We start from the raw sequence: 20083 nt of genomic DNA, 5'->3' as shown, positions 1-20083 counted from the left end.
ATGGTTAGAGGCATCGGTCTTGACAGTAAGTGGAAAACTATAATCAATTGCATACACAGCTGATTTAATAATGTCTATTAATGTCTTCTGCTACATTACAAACTATTATCGGCTCTTTAGGCCCTCCAAAAGAAAATTCTAAAAATTAATGTTTTTCCAGTATTTCGTGACCTATAATACGATTATTGTGATTTACAACTGCCACATAGTTATAAATCATCGTAATATTTATCCATTATTTGAGATGAAAAGCATAATAAGGTTCTAGCAAATTGTTGCACTCCATAGTTTGAAAAAATCTTGAACTCGTAACTCACGAAGTCACGAACTGTCCTATTTTTTGTCAATATGACAGATTAGCTCCGTATTGCTATCCTATGCTATATGTTTGAACCTTTACCTTTGTATTCATTGCGTTGTTTTTTTCACAAATATGTCCAAAGCCAAAAAAATTTGAAAATGACCTCAATAAAGTAATATCGTATCTTGAATGAATATTTTATATTTATTTCATTCAAATCTAATTAAATATTTTGTTTTTATTTTTATGAGTTAAAGTAAATTATAAACGAAGTGTTAATCTTATGAATTTAGTTGCATAGTTGTCATATAATTTTAAAATTTAAAATGTTATATTATTTAAATTTTAGAAATACGCTTGATATTTCTGTAAATATAATTTGATTTAAGAAATTAAGTCTATATTACTTTAAATTTCTTACAGTGTTTTATGACTTAAAAAACAATTGAAAATGAAAGTCATGACCAAGTAAAAATATACACAAATTAAGTTACGTGGTCTAAATAAAGTTAAAAATAATGCAAATGAAAACATAGAAAAGCGTCCATGGTACTTCTCGAGTATAGAGAGTAAACTCGGATAATTAAACGGGCAATTGAGGTTTTTTTTACTGTTTATTAGTGTTTTACACTAAGATATAAAATATGTATACGATACAAAAAAAAACTTATTACATTGTATAAGCAATTTAAGATTCAAAATTTCACATTACAAAATCAACATTAACTTTGAGTTTTGACTATAGACAAAGTATAAAACTTGCAACATTGGCGTTATCGATATAGAACAAATGAAATACGGCAACGTCACGCACAGCGGATTCACAAAGTGTTGAAGAGTGATTATACATTCGGCGTTACAAATAATTATTATAGATACGAATTATAAGCTAAATTAGTGATTAAAATGGCAGATAATAAGAGGTAAGACTATAATCGATTGAAATTTAAATAGTTAATTATTTTTAATGCAATTTTAAAGAAATGTTGTAATATCATGGAAACCGATATTCGAAAATTGGCTTGTCATCATGTCTAACACTACAGTATATGACAATATATTATAATTCCAACACGAAAATATGCTTAAACTAGATGATACTCTAGTATAATTACATTAAATTTATAAATTTCGTGTAATATATTTGATTTTCTAAGAACGCTATCGTCGAGTTACTACCGGGCGTTTTTCTTGATTTGTTGGATTTTGTTTAGCCCCGATGATCTTTCCACCGCGATCTTGCGCCGTAAAGACAGACCAAATCGCCTGATCGTCGAGGAAGCTGTAAGCGATGACAACTCCGTGGTTGCTTTATCACAGGTCAGTCCTTTGTCTTTTTTTACTGATATAGTTTTAAGCTGTAGATTTAACATATAATTTAACAAGCAATTACTGAACTTTATATGATTTATAAAATATACATTAATTAAGTTTTATGGTATAACTAATGAAAATAACACTTTATTTGATGCTTTTTGCAGTCTATTTTGACTTACTTTTATAACTACATAATAAATATTGATTGCAAAATTTTCAAAACTATTATTTTGAAATAAGCTACATTCAGTTTTGTTTCTTATTTTGCTTGTTCTGTATCAATGGCAGGTTTTGACTTTGACTATCAATAATTAAGTGTAATGTGATATAGAAGATATCGAAAATAAATTGCATATGAGAAGGTTGAGTCTCAAACAAAAACTACAGAAGAGGCAATTTATCAAGATTTATTTAATTTCATACATATTCATGAATTTTTTTTATTATTTCAAGAAATAAATACAAAAGATAATTTTTAAATGCTTATGAAGTACTACATTATTATTATAATTCAAAGGTATTATAGGACTTGAGTAAAAAAAACAAATTAAATAAAATGCAAAGTCATGTTTTATAATGCTTTACTAGACAGATGTATTTATTGAATTCAAATAAAGTGTTATAGCTTCAGAAGTGGTTTAAATTTATAAAATTTAGTCTTATCTTACAAAACTTTAGATTTTATTAACAAATCTTTATTAAAAATAAAATTATAATGCTTTTCCCAGCAGAAATTTATAGAGTTCTAATAAGAAGTTTCTCTGTAATATTTGGAAATATGTAGTTCTATAATATTTCTTTTGTTAATAAAAAATTAAAAAATATCTTTTATAAAAATAATTACACTTATTTTAATTACTTAAGTAAAAATGTATTGATTTGTAAGCAGTATTTGTAATTTGTCAATTTAAAGTATAGTAATGCTTACATGCATAGAAGTATATACAAAATAAAAAATATTGATATATTAATATTTTCATCATAGGCTAAAATGGAACAACTACAGTTATTCCGTGGAGACACCGTACTACTGAAGGGCAAACGCCGCAAAGAAACTGTCTGCATTGTACTCTCAGATGACAATTGTCCTGATGAAAAGATCCGCATGAACCGTGTTGTTAGGAACAATCTTCGTGTACGGCTCTCTGATGTAGTTTCCATTGCTCCTTGCCCCTCAGTTAAATATGGCAAACGAGTTCATATATTACCAATTGATGATTCAGTCGAAGGTTTGACTGGGTAAGTGAATACTTATATTACGAAAAATATATTTGAAGCCTATGAATTAACACTTGTATAAGTACAAAGCAATGTACTGCTGTCTTTTCCTTGATGCAATGCAATTACTTTTTCTTTTCATCATTATGTTTTGCCAATTACACATTTAACTTTTTTATGAATATAACTTTTTTAAATATATTCAAATACAAAATGGTCTGGTTTAGAAACTTATTCGAAGTGTACCTGAAGCCGTACTTCATGGAAGCATACCGGCCCATTCATCGTGATGACACCTTTATGGTTCGAGGTGGCATGCGTGCTGTTGAGTTCAAAGTAGTAGAGACAGATCCCGCCCCATACTGTATTGTAGCACCAGATACAGTTATTCACTGTGAGGGAGAACCAATTAAGAGAGAAGTAAGTAAATTGAATTTCAATATGTTTTGAATTTAATATTTATAAAACTTAATAGCAGGTGGTTAGTAATAAGTTTTGTGCAAGTCCAAGTAAGTACTAACCAGTTTGAAGGGTGAGTGAGCCAGTGTTTCTATAGGCACAAGGGACATAACATCTTAGTTCCCAGGATTAGTGATGCATTGGTGATATAAGAAATGGTTAATATTTTTTACAACACCTACATCAGGTGACATATTTGCCTGTTTGCTTTTAGTTAATAAAAATTGAATATGAGAATAAAGACATTAAAATGTGGTAAAAACAATATTTTAATTTGTGTATACAAATAGGGATATAATGTTTAGTAAACATGCAGTGTCAGCCAAAGTATTTCCCCTTGTATTACACTATCTGCATCCTGTTTCATAGCATGATGTTAACATCTATAATCTTTCTTAATGAATGTCATATCACAAAAACTTTTTTCAAATGGGACTTATGTTGTACAATAGTATATTAAAATTTTTCAGCTATATATTTTAGTGTATTTTTATTCTTTTACTATTTAATAGGAAGAAGAAGAAGCCTTAAATGCAGTAGGCTATGATGATATTGGCGGTTGTCGTAAGCAACTAGCTCAAATCAAAGAGATGGTGGAGTTGCCTCTGCGGCATCCATCACTTTTCAAGGCCATCGGTGTGAAGCCTCCACGTGGTATTCTCATGTATGGACCTCCAGGAACTGGAAAAACACTTATTGCTCGTGCTGTTGCCAATGAGACAGGTACTTAATACATTTTTATTATTAAATTTGATAGTCATAAATTAAATAAAGTGTAATTTTAACTACAAGTAGATGATGCGAACTAACAACTATACTGTAAATAAAATCAAAGTTCATTTTATAGGAATAGTGCAATTTAATTATAGTGTTTTTTTGTTTATAATATATTTTAATTCAGCTATTAAGTATATTAGTAATAAACAAATTATATCTGAACAAGCTACAAAAAACACTTTTTTGTCTAGGTGCATTCTTCTTCCTGATCAACGGTCCAGAGATCATGTCTAAATTAGCTGGAGAATCTGAGTCGAACTTGCGTAAAGCTTTCGAAGAAGCAGACAAAAATTCTCCGGCCATCATCTTCATCGACGAGCTGGACGCCATCGCGCCGAAACGTGAGAAGACGCACGGCGAGGTCGAGCGGCGCATCGTGTCCCAGCTGCTCACTCTTATGGACGGTGAGAAGTTTAACAAGTTATTAGAGAAATATTGTTTCACATGGCTTCTTTATATTTGAACTAGATTGGTTAGATTATACCTCGTTATCAATGGACATTGTACATTAGGGTTATGATTTGATTCTGTTGTTTAATAAAACAATTGTTTAATTGGCTGGTTTAATAACTATCTCATAGCATATCCGTACGCAACGCTTATTTTGTATTTCTTTCATTACTTAGTGGTTAATTCTTGTAACTTTTATAATATGAAATGTGTACAAATCTTTTAATCAGGTATGAAGAAGTCGTCCCACGTGATAGTAATGGCAGCTACTAACCGGCCGAACTCTATCGACCCCGCTCTCCGTCGGTTCGGTCGTTTTGACCGCGAGATTGACATCGGCATCCCGGACGCCACCGGACGTCTTGAGATCCTGCGCATACACACTAAGAATATGAAGCTAGGAGATGATGTCGATCTAGAACAGGTCAGATCAGTAATAATCACTTTCCGGTTTTGATATATCAAAGATAATATCAGGTCATATGTATAAAAAAATATCTCAAAAGTTCTAGTAAATAATTTTAGGATAATGAATGGTTAGACAAATATATTTTTTTAAAGGTCATGTAGATTACCTTCTTTTTAAAAGGAGTTTTAATTGATAATTTATCAATTTGCAAAAAATATAACATGTATGTGCATTTAAGAGATTTGAGGCATTGTTGGTGTTGAATCATAAGAAAATTTGGTTGAACTAAGTTTAATATACTTAATGTACAAGAACTAAATGTTGTGTGACTAAAATACATAGTTTTCCCTTGCGTTACTGCAGCACTAATAATATTTTTAGTCTTCTATATATTTTATCGACTAAGTATTGTATCAGATCGCAGCCGAGTCTCACGGTCACGTGGGCGCGGATCTCGCGTCGCTGTGCTCGGAGGCGGCTCTCCAACAGATTAGAGAGAAGATGGACCTCATTGACCTCGAGGATGATCAGATCGATGCAGAGGTGCTAAACTCGCTTGCCGTCTCCATGGACAACTTCCGTGTAAGTGACATCCACAAAAATAATGAAACCATATATTTGCATAAAAAAGATTGATAATCAATTTAGCTTCTTAGGTTTCAATAAATATGAAGTAATTTAATATTGGAAGTATAAGTAAAGTTATGACAACATTCAACTTTAAGGTTTTATTAATTAATTGAGTTACACTAAATAGATAGACATTATTTGTTGATACAGTATGCGATGACAAAGTCGTCGCCGTCGGCGCTCCGCGAGACGGTCGTGGAGGTGCCCAACGTAACGTGGACGGACATCGGAGGCTTGCAGAACGTAAAGCGGGAGCTTCAAGAGCTGGTGCAGTATCCAGTGGAACATCCCGACAAGTTCCTCAAGTTCGGCATGCAGCCATCACGTGGTGTGCTCTTCTATGGACCACCGGGTTGCGGTATGTTTCTTTTACTTAAAATATGTCAATAAAATTGGTTTACACGTTGATATTAAATTACAATTATATTACGATCATATATCATATATATACGGAATAAAAATAATCGAAAATAATAAATATTCACTATAATAATTATATAGATGATAAAAAAACGTGGAGCTAATACTTGTTAAATTCCAGGCAGGATGTATTATATACATATATAATTGTAATTAACTAACATGACTTTGAATTTTTAAATGTGAAAAGGAGTAACTACTGAGTTTCATGCCGGCTCTTCTCAGTAGAATCTGCAGTCTGAACCACTGGTAGTTTCACTTAAACGCATATAGTTTGTTAAATAACGATTCAAAAGTGCTTGTAAAAACATACTTGAATAAAGTATATTTTGATTTTGAATATTATTACTTGTTAGAAAATCTATCACAAGCAATCTTTGACATGGAAAAGGTTTTAGTGACAAAGCAATTAACAAATATGGTTGGTTTAAACACTGTTTCTCTTTGATAATAGCTCGTATTCTTTACACAGGTAAGACACTGTTGGCTAAGGCAATCGCTAATGAATGTCAGGCTAACTTCATCTCGGTGAAGGGACCAGAGTTACTCACTATGTGGTTTGGTGAATCCGAGGCTAACGTCCGGGATATCTTCGATAAGGTAATATCATTTTATATTTATTCTAATTAAATCCAATTTCGTAATATTTTAAAATAAAAAAGTATACCATAAAAATGTGCTGGGACACCCACAAGATGTGAAGCATCTAAAATGACATTAGTAATGTAATGGCATGTAAATGGGCGAGAATTAATAAAAACATGATTAAATCAAATAAGTATGTATACTTATTATTATAATAGCAATGAAGTCTATGGCATAAGGGGCACGCGCAAACATGGTAGTAGAGAAAGGCGGTGGAGACGGAGACGGGGCATGATTGCGTACCACAGCGTCATGTCGTTTGTCTCCACAGTATTCGAGTCGGTCTTACCCCGAAGTAATTATAGATAGTGTTAATGAAGTTAACACATAGTATTACGCCGTCAGGCTCGCTCGGCGTCTCCCTGCGTGCTGTTCTTCGACGAGTTGGACTCCATCGCGAAGTCCCGCGGCGGGTCGGTGTCGGACGCCGGCGGCGCCGCCGACCGCGTCATCAACCAGATCCTCACCGAGATGGACGGCATGGGCGCCAAGAAGAACGTCTTCATTATTGGTAAATATTCGTTTTCTCAATTGACCTGAATTGAGTTACTCAGCATGGTTAATTTTATTTTCAAACTTTTCTCGGTAAACCTATCGATTGATTAAAATCGATAACACACGATTTTCTCAGATTAGATTGTAAACGATTTTTTGTTTCATTGAAGTAGAAGGAAACATTTTCTAGTTATGTTTACAACATTCTTTCACCAATCATTCCTCAGGTGCCACAAATCGTCCGGATATCATTGACCCAGCAATTCTGCGACCCGGCCGTTTGGACCAGCTCATCTACATCCCACTTCCAGATGAGAAATCTCGTGAGGCTATCCTCCGCGCCAACCTTCGCAAGTCACCTATCGCTAAGGACGTCGATTTGTCTTACATTGCAAAGGTATATGTAATAACTAGCAATTCTAAAAATATCAGTCCAATGATAACGATTAAAATCAATTGTTTTTAATCTAAGATTACATTTTAATTTAAATTCACCGATGAAAACTAAGATTGACGATTCGACACATGTACACAATTGTTAGAAAGTATAATCATTCACAGGTCACACAAGGGTTCAGTGGTGCCGACTTGACAGAGATCTGCCAGCGCGCCTGCAAGCTCGCCATCCGACAGGCCATCGAGGCCGAGATACACCGCGAGCGGGCGCGCCAGCAGCAGCAGGCCGCCGCCGTCATGGATGTCAGTTCATTGTTGATACTTATGACTTGGTTTTAAAAAAAATTCTTACATTTTTTGTTTCAAGTCACCTTATTTTCAAATTAGCAAAAACGTTAACCATCCCAATCACACAGCTCCGATTAATCTAAGAGCGTTATAGCTATTATTATGGTGTACCTATTCCATGGATTATTTTAGTATAATTTATTTGGCATGAAAATACATACATGAAACTAATCGTTTATCCGTTGAAAGAGTTGTTATGATGAAATTTTGGCCTCGTAGATGGACGAGGAAGACCCCGTGCCGGAGATCAGCCGCGCTCACTTCGAGGAGGCGATGAAATTCGCGCGCCGCTCCGTGTCCGACAACGACATCCGCAAGTACGAGATGTTCGCGCAGACGCTGCAGCAGTCGCGCGGGTTCGGCACCAACTTCAGGTTCCCCACGAGCGGCGCGGCGGCGGGCGGCACGGGCACGTCGGGCGGCGACCAGCCCACCTTCCAGGAGGAGGGCGGCGACGACGACCTCTACAGCTAAGCGCGCGGGCGCCGCCAGCAGACGTCACTTCATAAGAGTATCACTTCCCGACGGCTCGACCGGTCCGACCGCCGTCGATTCAGAATGAATATGTAAATGTATTTATTTCGTGATCCGCTCGTTAGTTTCGTTCGCTTATGTTTAGTCTTACAGTTCGAATGCACCCGCTCGGTCGGGCCCGTTTGATCCTATGGTATATTGTAACTGGCAGATCGTTTGCGTTGGCGTCGTCGGCGTGTGTCGACATTACACGATATCGCAGTGATTTTTATTAAATAAAAGATTTTTATAGTCGAATCTTGTGTTTTATTTATTTCTTCTTGAAACGTAATAATTGGGCTTCTGACTTAGCAATTGTGTAATTATTCCTTATTTTAATTAAATTACGTATTGATTGGCATTCTGAATGATCAAATACCAAATTTCTTGGAGGAGTAAAATAAAAATGATAATATAATGTATAATATCTTACTTTTACCTATATAATATCATTTTATTTAATGACACAATATTTTTCCTATATATACTATAGGAAGGAGTCTGCGCTTTGATTTTTTTTTAAATAAAAAGTAAATGTCGACTTGCGAATTTTATTAAGTAAAAATATTAAAAAAAAAACAAACGTGACATTTTTTATCTGAACCGTAACAAAATAAGGGTTTTTATTTTTATAGTTACAGCAGAATTCGTATATAGTCCAAGTATAATCATTGCAAATAAATCAATTAACAAAAAATTGTAAAATGCCAAAACTAAATGAAAATTATTACCTAAGAAAATATTATCTTAAAAATGAGCAAGTTCCAACTCAAAGCGTTATGAAGGAAAAAATGACACCAATGCTTGCAAATGTTTATTTTAAATCTATGTCACCGAAATTAAAAGTATTTGCTGGTCTCGAGCCTCTAATGAAAGGCGGAGGAAGTGATTGGTACATACCACCAGCAGATTTACTACAAGGAAGACTAGTAATGAAACCCATCCACAGGAAATTTTTGTCAAAGTTAAATTTTAGCGGCATTGACTATTTCGGTGAAAGAATACTCAAAGAACATCGTGAGAAAATGGAAGAAGAAAAACAGAATGCGTTACTTGAAAATGATAGAAGTTGGAAGGAAATGATTGGGAGGAGTTGTTGCCAATACTGGGATGACATATCAAAAGAACAATCTAAAGAAAATACTTCAAAAATTCAACAGGCATTTCATGAATTCACCATATTGTATTCGACTTCTATAACTAAAATAGAAGCTATTCTCTCTAATGCAGCTACTAAAGAAATCGAGCGTGTCAAGGAAGAAGCGTTCAATAAAATGGCTTTTCAATACGAGACTTTGTTGAAACAACAAGCTACAATGCTATACGACAGATACACAAATAAACTATTAAAAGAAAAAACTAAACAAAAGGAGCAATTTATATCTGCAATTGAAAATTCTAAAACAGAGATGGGAATTAAACTTCATGACATTAATGTAGAAAAACATGTTGCAATAGAAAAGCTCCGCATCATTTTGGAATGTCAGAATTTAGCTTGTCAAGTATATGTGGCATTAAAAGAACGAGAAGAATGTAAAAAAGAGATTGAGTTGGCGAAGCACGAACATAAAAAGAAAATTAAAGAATTTTCTGCAATAATGAAAATGCAAGAATTAGAAATCAGCCTTGCAAAAGATAAAGAGATGAGGAGAAAAGAATTCATTCAGGTTTGGCAAAAGAAAGTTTGCCATGTTGTAAAGAGGTTTCAGGAATTTGTGAAATATTGCTTAAATACGTTGCCAGAACAAGCAGATTTCTTTATAAACATGGAAAAATTAATGCTTTTACAACTCAGCGAAACACTAGATAATCCAAGTGTCGAAAGCATATTCATTCCCGAAGAAGAGACCTTTAAAACTCCAGTTCCGAAACCTCATCCATTCTATCTCTTTTGTGATAAAGGATATAAACCAAAGATAGAAGATAATCTGTGTCCCAAGCATTGTACATCCAGTGCATCGCAGCTGCCGGTAATTGTTGTTAATAAAAAATGTATTTACTCAGCTTGTGATAACTTTTATAACTTTGCCGAAAAAGTGCAACAGTTAATAGAAAGTCGACATGACGAAGATTTAATTGATGACCATGACTACAAATTTGATATTCCAATTAAAAGTACGTCGTCAGACCAGCTGAGAGCACTGAAATTGGAGAGTTCCTTAATGCAGCTCTTACAAAAAGAATTTCCTAATCCGAGAGATGTTCAAACCGAATGTTGCGTGTGTAAAATACCTACATGTTATTGCGATAGCCCAGTCAAGAAATCGCCTCATAGGGCTGTGGAAGAATCGAATGAAATAGTAATATGGCAGCGGAAAGACTTTCGTCCAAAAATAATTCCAAGAAGTATTGAACTCGAACACGAACGAGAGCCAAAGTGGGAAAGTTATTTACAATATATGCTGCCCAAAAAATGTCAATGTGCCAAGCGGATTAAAAAAGGTTTGAAAGAACATCTTCCTGCTTATATGCGAAATATGTCAACATACAATGCACCGGATCTGCCAAATTACGAAACATGTACATTGGACAAACTAAAAGAGTTAGTTAAAAGAAGTAGAGGGCGAAGACCTCCGAAAGTGGAGACTGTTTCTACGGAATCTAAATCTAAAGATGTTAGCACGCAATATTCGGATCAGGAATTCGAATTCATGTGTACTTGTTTCTCTGACGAAGAATCTGATAAAGTACTACAGAACTTGATAAAAGAATCCATGCTATATAAGAAAAATGAATTTAAATTTGTGGATGGCTCTGTTTCTTCGATGCAACTTCAGCGTAGCATCAGTTCTTTTGTCCAAGATAGAGCTCACTCCTTGAGACGTTTACTTGATAATGCTCCAGAATTAGAGGAAATATTTATTAAAGAAAATTGTAACTTTTATGATTAATTTATTTATCAATTATTCTCCTGACATAAATGTAATTTTTTAAATAAAATTAATCATAACGATATGATTTAATATATATTATAAATATATACACAAAAATTATTGTATTAGTTATTTTACTACTTGTAAAAATACTATTTTGAAATTATCTTGAAAAATATTTTTTGGTCAACTTCTAGTCAACGTTATATTCATTATACGGAAAACTTGGTGTAACTAAAAAAAACAGAAATTGTTGTGTTAATAACTAATAGCTTATTTTAAGATAGGGTATGAATCGCTAATGAATGTTGTATAAGTATTGTACAGTTCTACAATGCTTTGTCAACTTTCGAATTACTGCTTACTGATGATACAGAGATAAATTGTGGCGAAACTATTCATCCTTATACAATGTTTATTTTGAAGCCCTTTGTATATAAGACAGTTTTCTGTAAATCGTAGCCAGGCATGACCTACGAATAAAGTCAAAATACGTCACAGTTTTTAAAATAATCATGCGAAACGAAAATAATTCATTTAATACCTCGATTTATTTACGTTTCATGTTATTATTCCCAAAGTTTGTTATCTTTATTTAGTAAAAGTAAAATTTAACTAAGAATGTAGGACTTGGGTAGCGTGTAAAATTTTTTTGCTGACGTAGTGGAAATTAAATAAATTAGGTGTATTTCTTTTAGGCTTGAGAGTGAAGTTTAAATTTTTTGCATTTTGTAAAGAAAGAAACCAATCGACTCGGCAGAATTGACGAAAACTGGAAAAAGACTTGGCTTTAAGGGACGATTTATCATAATTTTTAACAAAAAAAAATGTACAAAAGAATTATAAGAAATAACGTTTATTTGTAATATATAAAATTATAAATAACACTTTTACTTAGCACTAATAAATTCAGATCCACTACAACTATGTGACGTCACCGACCGCCATTTTTTGCAGTAGGTTCATAACGTGACAGAATCTTTCTTTGATTTCTGTCGTCGTGCGATGGGGGAGCTGTTCTCTTATGCGACAAAATACTTGTTCGGAGCCAGGCTCTCCTTTTAGCACTTCCAACATCGTCTTATCCTCGTCACGTGTCCAACTTCTACTTTCTACTTTTGGAACATCTACCTTCGTTTGTTTCACTTTAAGTCCCTCGTCTTTTTTCGAACAAGGACTTTTTGTGTCGTGTTTATCTTTCTTCTTAGCCGCGACGTCCTCTTTTTTGCAATGTTTGCTTCTCGAATGTGATTTTCCTTTAATTTTTGTGTTATTCAACGGGGTTGTGATAGAATTTTTCGTGTTATCATTTACGTCTTTAGCGTTTTTCGTCGGTGATTTCAGTTGTTTTCTCGGTCTTTTCTGTGGTATTTTACAGACTGTTTTTGCGTTTCTTTTGGGCGATGCTCGTTCCGAATCCGATTCGGGCGGTGAAAGACAATGATTTGGGGCTAATCGTCTTGCGTGAACTCTATAAGGCTCTTTACTATAAGGATAAGTAACACAAGCTGTGCGTAAAAATCTGCCGTGTTGGAGGAAAACCCGACCGTGTAAGTACTGAAAATAGTAAAATATAGAATAAATACCAGAAACGAAATTAAAATGTATTATATTTCTTAGATCACAATAATATTAACGGTTAGGTTAGTAAAAAAGTAATAAATTGTCTATGGAAAAAAATAGTAGTTAAGCATAACGTAAGACTTAATACATTTACTTGCCTCAGAATCTAGAACTTTTGCTTCTGGTTTTCTTTTGTTGTCTTTGTCTTCAAATTCCCAAACGTCATAGCCCTTGTCGGAAGTTAGAAAACTTTCTTGTAGAATATCTGTACCAGTTTCGTAAACGCTGTGAAAGAAATTCATATTAAATATATATTATTTCTATAAAACTTGGTGCTTTTCCTTTGTATGTAATTGCTATATTTCTATTACAATATACTCATTAAAAATATTATTTTTAAGCTATATTTTTTTTCTTGTTAAGTGCCATTTCGGACCGTACCTACTCCAGTGACTTCAATACGGCAATAAAACTAACACTTATTAAGAATTTGAAATATAAAACAAAATATACAAGTTTTATGTCACCTGTCTGGGGGACGTTCGTCTGGGAACAGGGACTTGAACATCTGTGTAAGTCGTGGGTTGGACCTGAGATGTGGCAGTACCCTCGACTTCAAATCCGAACTGTTACCGCTGTTGATACTCGTTGTGATTGCGCGTATTATCTTCCTCAGAACTGTAGGTTTGCGACTGAACGTTGTCTAAAAATAATTAATATATATTTTAACGACATTTCGCAGGGTAGTGTTCTGGATCCTACTCTCTTTTTAATTTACATGATAGATTTTTAGTAACATAAAGAAACAGACGTAAAGTTTTGTTTTAGTATATAGGTCTGGTATTTCAAGGCGGTGGATTACACATTTATATGTAACGGAATACATCGGAGTGATGAGTTGATAACTGATCAAAATTTAAATTAAGATAAATAATTTAATAATACAGTACCGAGAAAAGACTTTATTTACGATTTTTAAAAAGTTCGAACAGAATTACCAAAAGCCATGTATGTATTTTAAACACTTTAGCAACTTTGATAAACTAAAAAAAACCTATACCAGTTAAGCGAGTTTGACGTACTAAATTCTTACAAGAAGTATAATGAAGACAAGAAAGCCTATAGAGCCCTACTAAAAGTAATATATTTTATGTCATATAGATGTTCCTGCACAAACTTATACAACAGCTGAATCATTAACCGTGCGAAAACTATAGACATTCTGTAAACAATAGTCCAGAACCATGGCACTCCCGAATATAACGATTCATGGCACAGATGATCGAGTATGCAATTTCAATTAAAACCCATTTTGGTGTAAGACATTATCAATGCAATTTGCCTACACATATATGAAATTCAAATTAAATCTTGAACACGCTACGATATGCAGATATTTAATTGCAAAGAAACTTATTTGTCTTAAAATTTAAATTACTATGACATCGAAAGCTAAATAACTTAATCAAGCTCAATATTTGAACTGTACTGGATAATTGAATAATATTTTAACATTAATCTTATAGCCCTGTTTTATGTGGTAAAAAACAAGAAAAAGACAATAATCGCACACACAAACACAATAACATCAATTTGTACAAGGATTAGAAGAGTTGAACCCTGAGATACTGAGCCGACTGACATTTATTTAATGAGATATATATATATATATTTGGCATATGGAGTCCTTGATGGTCATTACTACTCATAGTTGCTGTAAGAAAAATTAACCACTCCTTATATGGCCCATGCGTTACGAACCTTGGGAACTATAATGAAATGTCCTTTTACCGAAACACAACAATGAATGAGCTTGCATAAAGTCTTTGTCAGTATAAAACATTGAATGTATTTTGACACAGAGTGCTCATTTGGTATCCATCGGAGACCGGGCCATCTCGGAAATTCAACGGTTTTATTTTGTAATAATATATTGTAATTTTCAAAACACTAAATATTTGATATTCCAAATAAACGGGGACAACAAAAAGAAAACAATTCATAAGTTACGATAAGTTCCCGGTTCAAATACAATATAACCAAACCGACGTGATGTTAACATATACTGTTGTATTAAAACCAAACGTAACACGAAAAGTGCACACAAACATATTACGCCATTTTTCCTAACCAATTTTTTTAAGTTTTTAGTATGAAAAACGATAATCACACAAAAACTTTAATAAGAAGAGAGACAAAAATTAATTAGGTACTTTTAAAATGCATTTTAATTCAATCAAAGTAAAGTAGTTCATTATCAGCTTAGTTATGTATGTACTATACTATTTTAACCGTCTTTATTTAATACATAATAAATTATTTACCATAAACGAACGATGCCAACTTTTAAATTAACATAATATTGTTAGACCGTGAAGTAACGCAATAAAATAAAACGAATATCTACGATGTAGTATGGTCTCGTGTGATATCTATCTCTACAAACTCAAAAAAAAATCATTTTAATAATGGTTATAGCAACGCTAGGCTAACGTTACTTTGTAGTGTGATTTAAAAATAATGTTTTAGTCAAATATCCATATAATTGAAGCGTTCAAATTCAAATTATTTTATTCAATATAGAAGCATAAATAGTCAGGAAGCGTTTCATTCCCAAGGTGTACTATCAATCGTAAATTCACTAATTCTATAATAACTTTTCGCACACAAGCGTGTTCCAGAATTTTTTTTTTAATTTGGCAACAGAGGCATTTTGAACGCTTTCTGGCATCCTGAGATAAAACCGTATACATTGCCCCACAAAGGAGTTACTGACTGTATGCAGTCGAGTAACAGGTGTAACAAGTTTGTGTTTGTTCCTTGTACCAATGCTACGAGTATCACATTTTCTCATAAAATCATTAATATTTTTAAACGTACATACATAACATTACAGAATATATATTGAGAAGCAACAATTAATATCTTGATTTCTTTAAATTTTTTATACCATAACGATACATTTTTTTCAATTCGAACGTTATTTCAATAACGTATTACGATACTCTGTATATTTATTCCAACACAATTACAATCCGATACGATCAGACGGAGGACCAACGGTTTTTCTAAGGCTAATTCTAAAATTGCTAATCATTCAACTCCAGCTCTCGTGGCCTTTATCAGATACTGAGGGTAACAGCAACCAGGAGTGCTAGCGAGGAGTGGGGGAGGTCGTGGTCGAGATTTTCGCCTCCTGAGGAGAGCCTTGCTAAGTAAAGAGAGCTGCAAAGCATAGCATAGGAGTCGATTCACGGCCATCGCAGTGGTTTTAATGGGTAAGAATACCACATAACCCGGTCCATCCCACGCACTAAGTGCCCGGATACATTTCCGAAAGTTTTCTTAGAATGAAAATAATAGGAAACAAAGGCATGTCATTGGCTGTGACATGCCTTTGACATGACATGACATCAGGACATTATAATGATCATCATCACAAACGTACTTATGGGCGACGTCAAAACTGAATTTGGTAGACAAGTAAATGGTGAATCTAGAATCTTACTGCTTGATGATGAGCGCTTCTTTTTCACGCTACAATACTTTAACGATCTCTTGACGAATTATTAAGGTGAAATATAGACCAGTTTAACTCAATTTGAAATATCGATCACGTCTATTTCGATCATTAAAAAAAACTCTCATAAAAATAAGTCTCAGCCAGAATGACACACGACCACTTCTATCAAATTTGCCACAAACCGACGTAGCCTGGCCCGAAATGACTAGTTTCAGCCTCCAGAAAGTCGACTCTTAACGACTTGCCAAAACGCTGCATCACCTAAACGGCGGTAATTACCCGGCGTTGTCTCAGTGTAAAATTGGACAAGACCAGAAAAGCCAACTTACATGATGCAATAAGATTTGGGTGGGAAGTAATTGGCAACCTTCGGTAAGACTGGATTACGTATGTACCACATGGACAAAATAAAAGCGTCAACGAACAAAACTGTCTTGTCTACGTGTAAAATAACCAACACGAGGTTAGTTTACAAGTAGCTCAGCCAGTTACGCTCGGAGTATCTTTGTAAAATAAAATCCATTAAAAAGAAACAATTCTTGATTTTAGGAAATTTTGAAAGTGGAGGGCTAGTTATGTATGTTGACCTGTTAAGGCCGTTAGAGGTTCCAACGGCCTTCGACTAGGAACAAGCGAGTCCTTGTGTCTAGATCGAGGACCGACAAATATTGACGGTTTCCTATGGTCAGGGGATCAATGACTTTCAGAAGTGATGGGACCCCACTGAATACAAGGCAGAGGATGGACGCCTATATCCAGTTGAGTACTCAGCTAGGCTGAATGATGATATTATTATTTCTACTTTGATTGAAATATTATTTACATGGAACTGCATCATAACTCAAAATCAGGAGAGAAAACACTATGAAATATTCTTGTAATCATATAGATATACCACATGGAATAACATTTAGGAGTGACACAAACTTTACTGCCAAGACTTAAATATTTGAAATTGTAATGCATCAAAAACAGCTAAGACCAAATAAACACATAAATATTTAATACATGAATATGACGCTGGACTGCTCGAATAATAATGTATTGGATCATGTTTAAGTGAAATTAGCATCAATTTTTAGTTATATAGATAATAAATGAATCATATTAAAATTTTCATGTAAGTATCACAAAAATATCAGAAGGTTTTTAGTAGTAGTATTCTTATGTCATGATATGTTACCGATTCTACTTCAAAAATAAACTGGCAATATGAAGATTGCTTGTTGTTTGTCAGTATGTTTACTGATGAGTTGATGGTACCTACTCAGATGAGCTTGCACAAATCCCTCCCAAAATCTTTTTGTTATGGCATTGCTTGGCCTAATTTAAAATGTATCACTAAATGTTAAGTGGTTGATCGTGCCCATTGATATTAGTGTTGTTTGAAATTTGGAAACTGAGATGTTATGCCCCTTGTGTCTGTAGTTAAGCGGGCTCACTTACCCTTCAAACCAGAACACAACAATATATATTGCTGTTTGACAGTAGAGTATGTGATAAGTTAGTGGTACCTACTCAGACGGGTTTGCACAAAGCTCTACCACCAAGTAATAGAAGACCCAATCAGAAGTTGGTTTGCTTGTATATAATAACTTAAGAAATTCTATCATATTAAATATAACAAACATTATGTTTATTGCAAAATAAATATTTACATTAAAGATCTAATGAACTTAATGCATATGTATGTAACAAAATTAATATGTAGGTTATTTTGTTAGCCATGAATATTAAAATTAGATATTTCCTCAGATACCATTTTTTAAAGCACATAACACAGAAAAAAAAAGATATAAATCTGTAGATTTATATCTTATTTTATATATTATTATAAAGATTATATGCAATAACCATTTTACCATTCGCAAAATGCATGATTGCTAGCTGTATAGAAAAAATATATATATATATAGATAATATTGTTAGCCATAGAACACAATTATGATTTTATTCTAAAGTATACTGAAATTGCATTAAATAAAGATAGACTTATTTATTGCTGTAGGTTATTTTTTAAAATGAAACAGTGGTCTTCATACTGAGTAAACTCATTATGTGGGACATAGAACCCCCCTTTCAAAATGAGACTCTCTCTAGAAGTCCCAGAATCATAGTTATAGATAGTAGTAGTGGTTTTAATAAAGTTTCAATATATTTTAGAACATTAGAGAATACTTTATCACTATTATATATAATATAAATAAAACTTACTTGTAACAGAGCAATGAATCTTGTTATTTGAGTCATCATAAAATGATCCATAAACCTGCCCACTTGTGAAGCTTGACCAGGCTTTAAAAAGAGGAGGAATTCCTCTACAATATCCTTATGTTCCTCACCAAATAACTGCTCAATCTTTTTAAACAAATCTATGGGAGTCTCCATCGATGGATCAAATGATTTCAAAATATTTCTGAACTGCACAAACTTGTTCGTAGGAACCGATGAGTGAGAAGCAAACCTTGATTGAACTTTTGCATAATATGCCTTAACAAGTGCTGAAATGTTTTGAAATATATATATTACATTGTATTTATGATATTATTAGATTTTAATATACTATATCAGTTTGAACTGTAACAATGATTCGCATATACCTATTAGGGTCAATATAGTTGATTATAATTTCTAATTGTTTTTATAGATTTTAGGAAACTTTTGTTGTCAAATATTACTTTAATATACATGTTTAATTTATTTTATTTTCACTTTAGTTAAACAATTAACAAAACTTTCTATTTTAACTTCACTTGTTTACCTGCTTCCAATGGTTTGTCATCACTGTTAGGTTTTGCTTGTTCTTCTTTCTTCTTAATATTCGTTTTATTTTTCGTGTTATTCTGTATATCATTTTGTTGTTTGTGTGCTGACTTCGAGGAATGGGCCTTGATCCAAATAAATCATAATTAAAAAATAGATTATCAGTAAAGTAAGATGGCAGACACCATGTCAAATATGAATCGTTAATGATCGTTTATTTTTACAATACTTAAAGGCGCAATTAACTTTTTCTACATTTATCATATTAAAGAACTAATATATTTTAGTTATAGACGAAAAAACAATAAATAAGTGAAGTATTCACGTGAAGAAAATTTTACAAAATAACACGCACTGACTCACCTCTAATTGAACGATGGGTTGAGCTTGAATACTTTTGTTAAAATAACTTGTACTTGGTTCTATTTTATTTCCAAAGGCATCTTGGCTGTCTCTTGTAAATAAAATTGGCATAGAAGGCAACATCTGGCAGATTTATGTGCACTACCTATGAATCTAAAAACAAAACAATCGAATCCACTTTGCTGCACACTTGGTAAACACTTTTGAAATTAATTTAAAAACCTTCTTAATATTTCCCATATAACTAGTACAATATATCTAAATTAAAAATACAATGTATTAATGATAAAACTGAAAAATATGCCATTGAAGATATGGAAATATTTTTGTTTGACAGACAACTTTTAGCACAACATCAACGACGCGGAGCGGGCGGGCGGGAAGAACAGTTCGGACGTTTCATTCTATGAATTAAGATAAAGTTATTAATAAATTTAATAATGTTATAAATACTTTAAGGATGTATGTTTTGTTTTATATACGTATAAAAGATTTAGTTATTATTTAGAACTAAGAAAATAAAAAATCAATAATAAAAGAGCGCGATTATAAGTTTTAAAAATTTGTAAGATGTAACTTCTCTCTATCGTTTATGTTCCAACCTGGATTTTTTTTTTTGA

At 33.2% G+C, this 20083-nt stretch overlaps 3 protein-coding genes across 3 annotated transcripts; 2 read left to right on the top strand and 1 right to left on the bottom strand.

The window, feature by feature from the left end:
* The first annotated feature begins 1062 nt into the window (after positions 1–1062).
* Ter94 (Transitional endoplasmic reticulum 94) lies at positions 1063–8636 on the top strand. The gene is made up of 14 exons (XM_026639625.2): positions 1063–1224; positions 1516–1621; positions 2604–2857; positions 3064–3256; positions 3808–4018; positions 4264–4476; positions 4753–4946; positions 5349–5513; positions 5712–5919; positions 6454–6581; positions 6972–7137; positions 7349–7518; positions 7683–7820; positions 8085–8636. Exons 1-14 carry the CDS (start codon positions 1208–1210, stop codon positions 8337–8339), a joined length of 2418 nt encoding a protein of 805 aa, XP_026495410.1. The 5' UTR covers positions 1063–1207; the 3' UTR covers positions 8340–8636.
* Positions 8637–9033: 397 nt separating this feature from the next.
* Positions 9034–11279, top strand: LOC135193770 (uncharacterized). Its single transcript, XM_064217671.1, has one exon. It carries the CDS (start codon positions 9083–9085, stop codon positions 11267–11269), a length of 2187 nt encoding a protein of 728 aa, XP_064073741.1. The 5' UTR covers positions 9034–9082; the 3' UTR covers positions 11270–11279.
* Positions 11280–12091: 812 nt separating this feature from the next.
* LOC113400197 (uncharacterized) lies at positions 12092–19874 on the bottom strand. Its single transcript, XM_026639681.2, has 6 exons — positions 19464–19874; positions 19099–19225; positions 18552–18838; positions 13342–13517; positions 12973–13099; positions 12092–12808 (listed from the first exon to the last, which is right to left on the bottom strand). Exons 1-6 carry the CDS (start codon positions 19584–19586, stop codon positions 12176–12178), a joined length of 1473 nt encoding a protein of 490 aa, XP_026495466.1. The 5' UTR covers positions 19587–19874; the 3' UTR covers positions 12092–12175.
* Positions 19875–20083: the final 209 nt, after the last annotated feature.

This window comes from Vanessa tameamea, chromosome 18 (genome assembly GCF_037043105.1).
Source record: "Vanessa tameamea isolate UH-Manoa-2023 chromosome 18, ilVanTame1 primary haplotype, whole genome shotgun sequence".
NCBI classification, from domain to species: Eukaryota; Metazoa; Arthropoda; class Insecta; order Lepidoptera; family Nymphalidae; genus Vanessa; species Vanessa tameamea.
The sequence above is the reverse complement of the archived record's forward strand: the minus strand, read 5'-3'. Positions and strand labels throughout refer to the sequence as shown.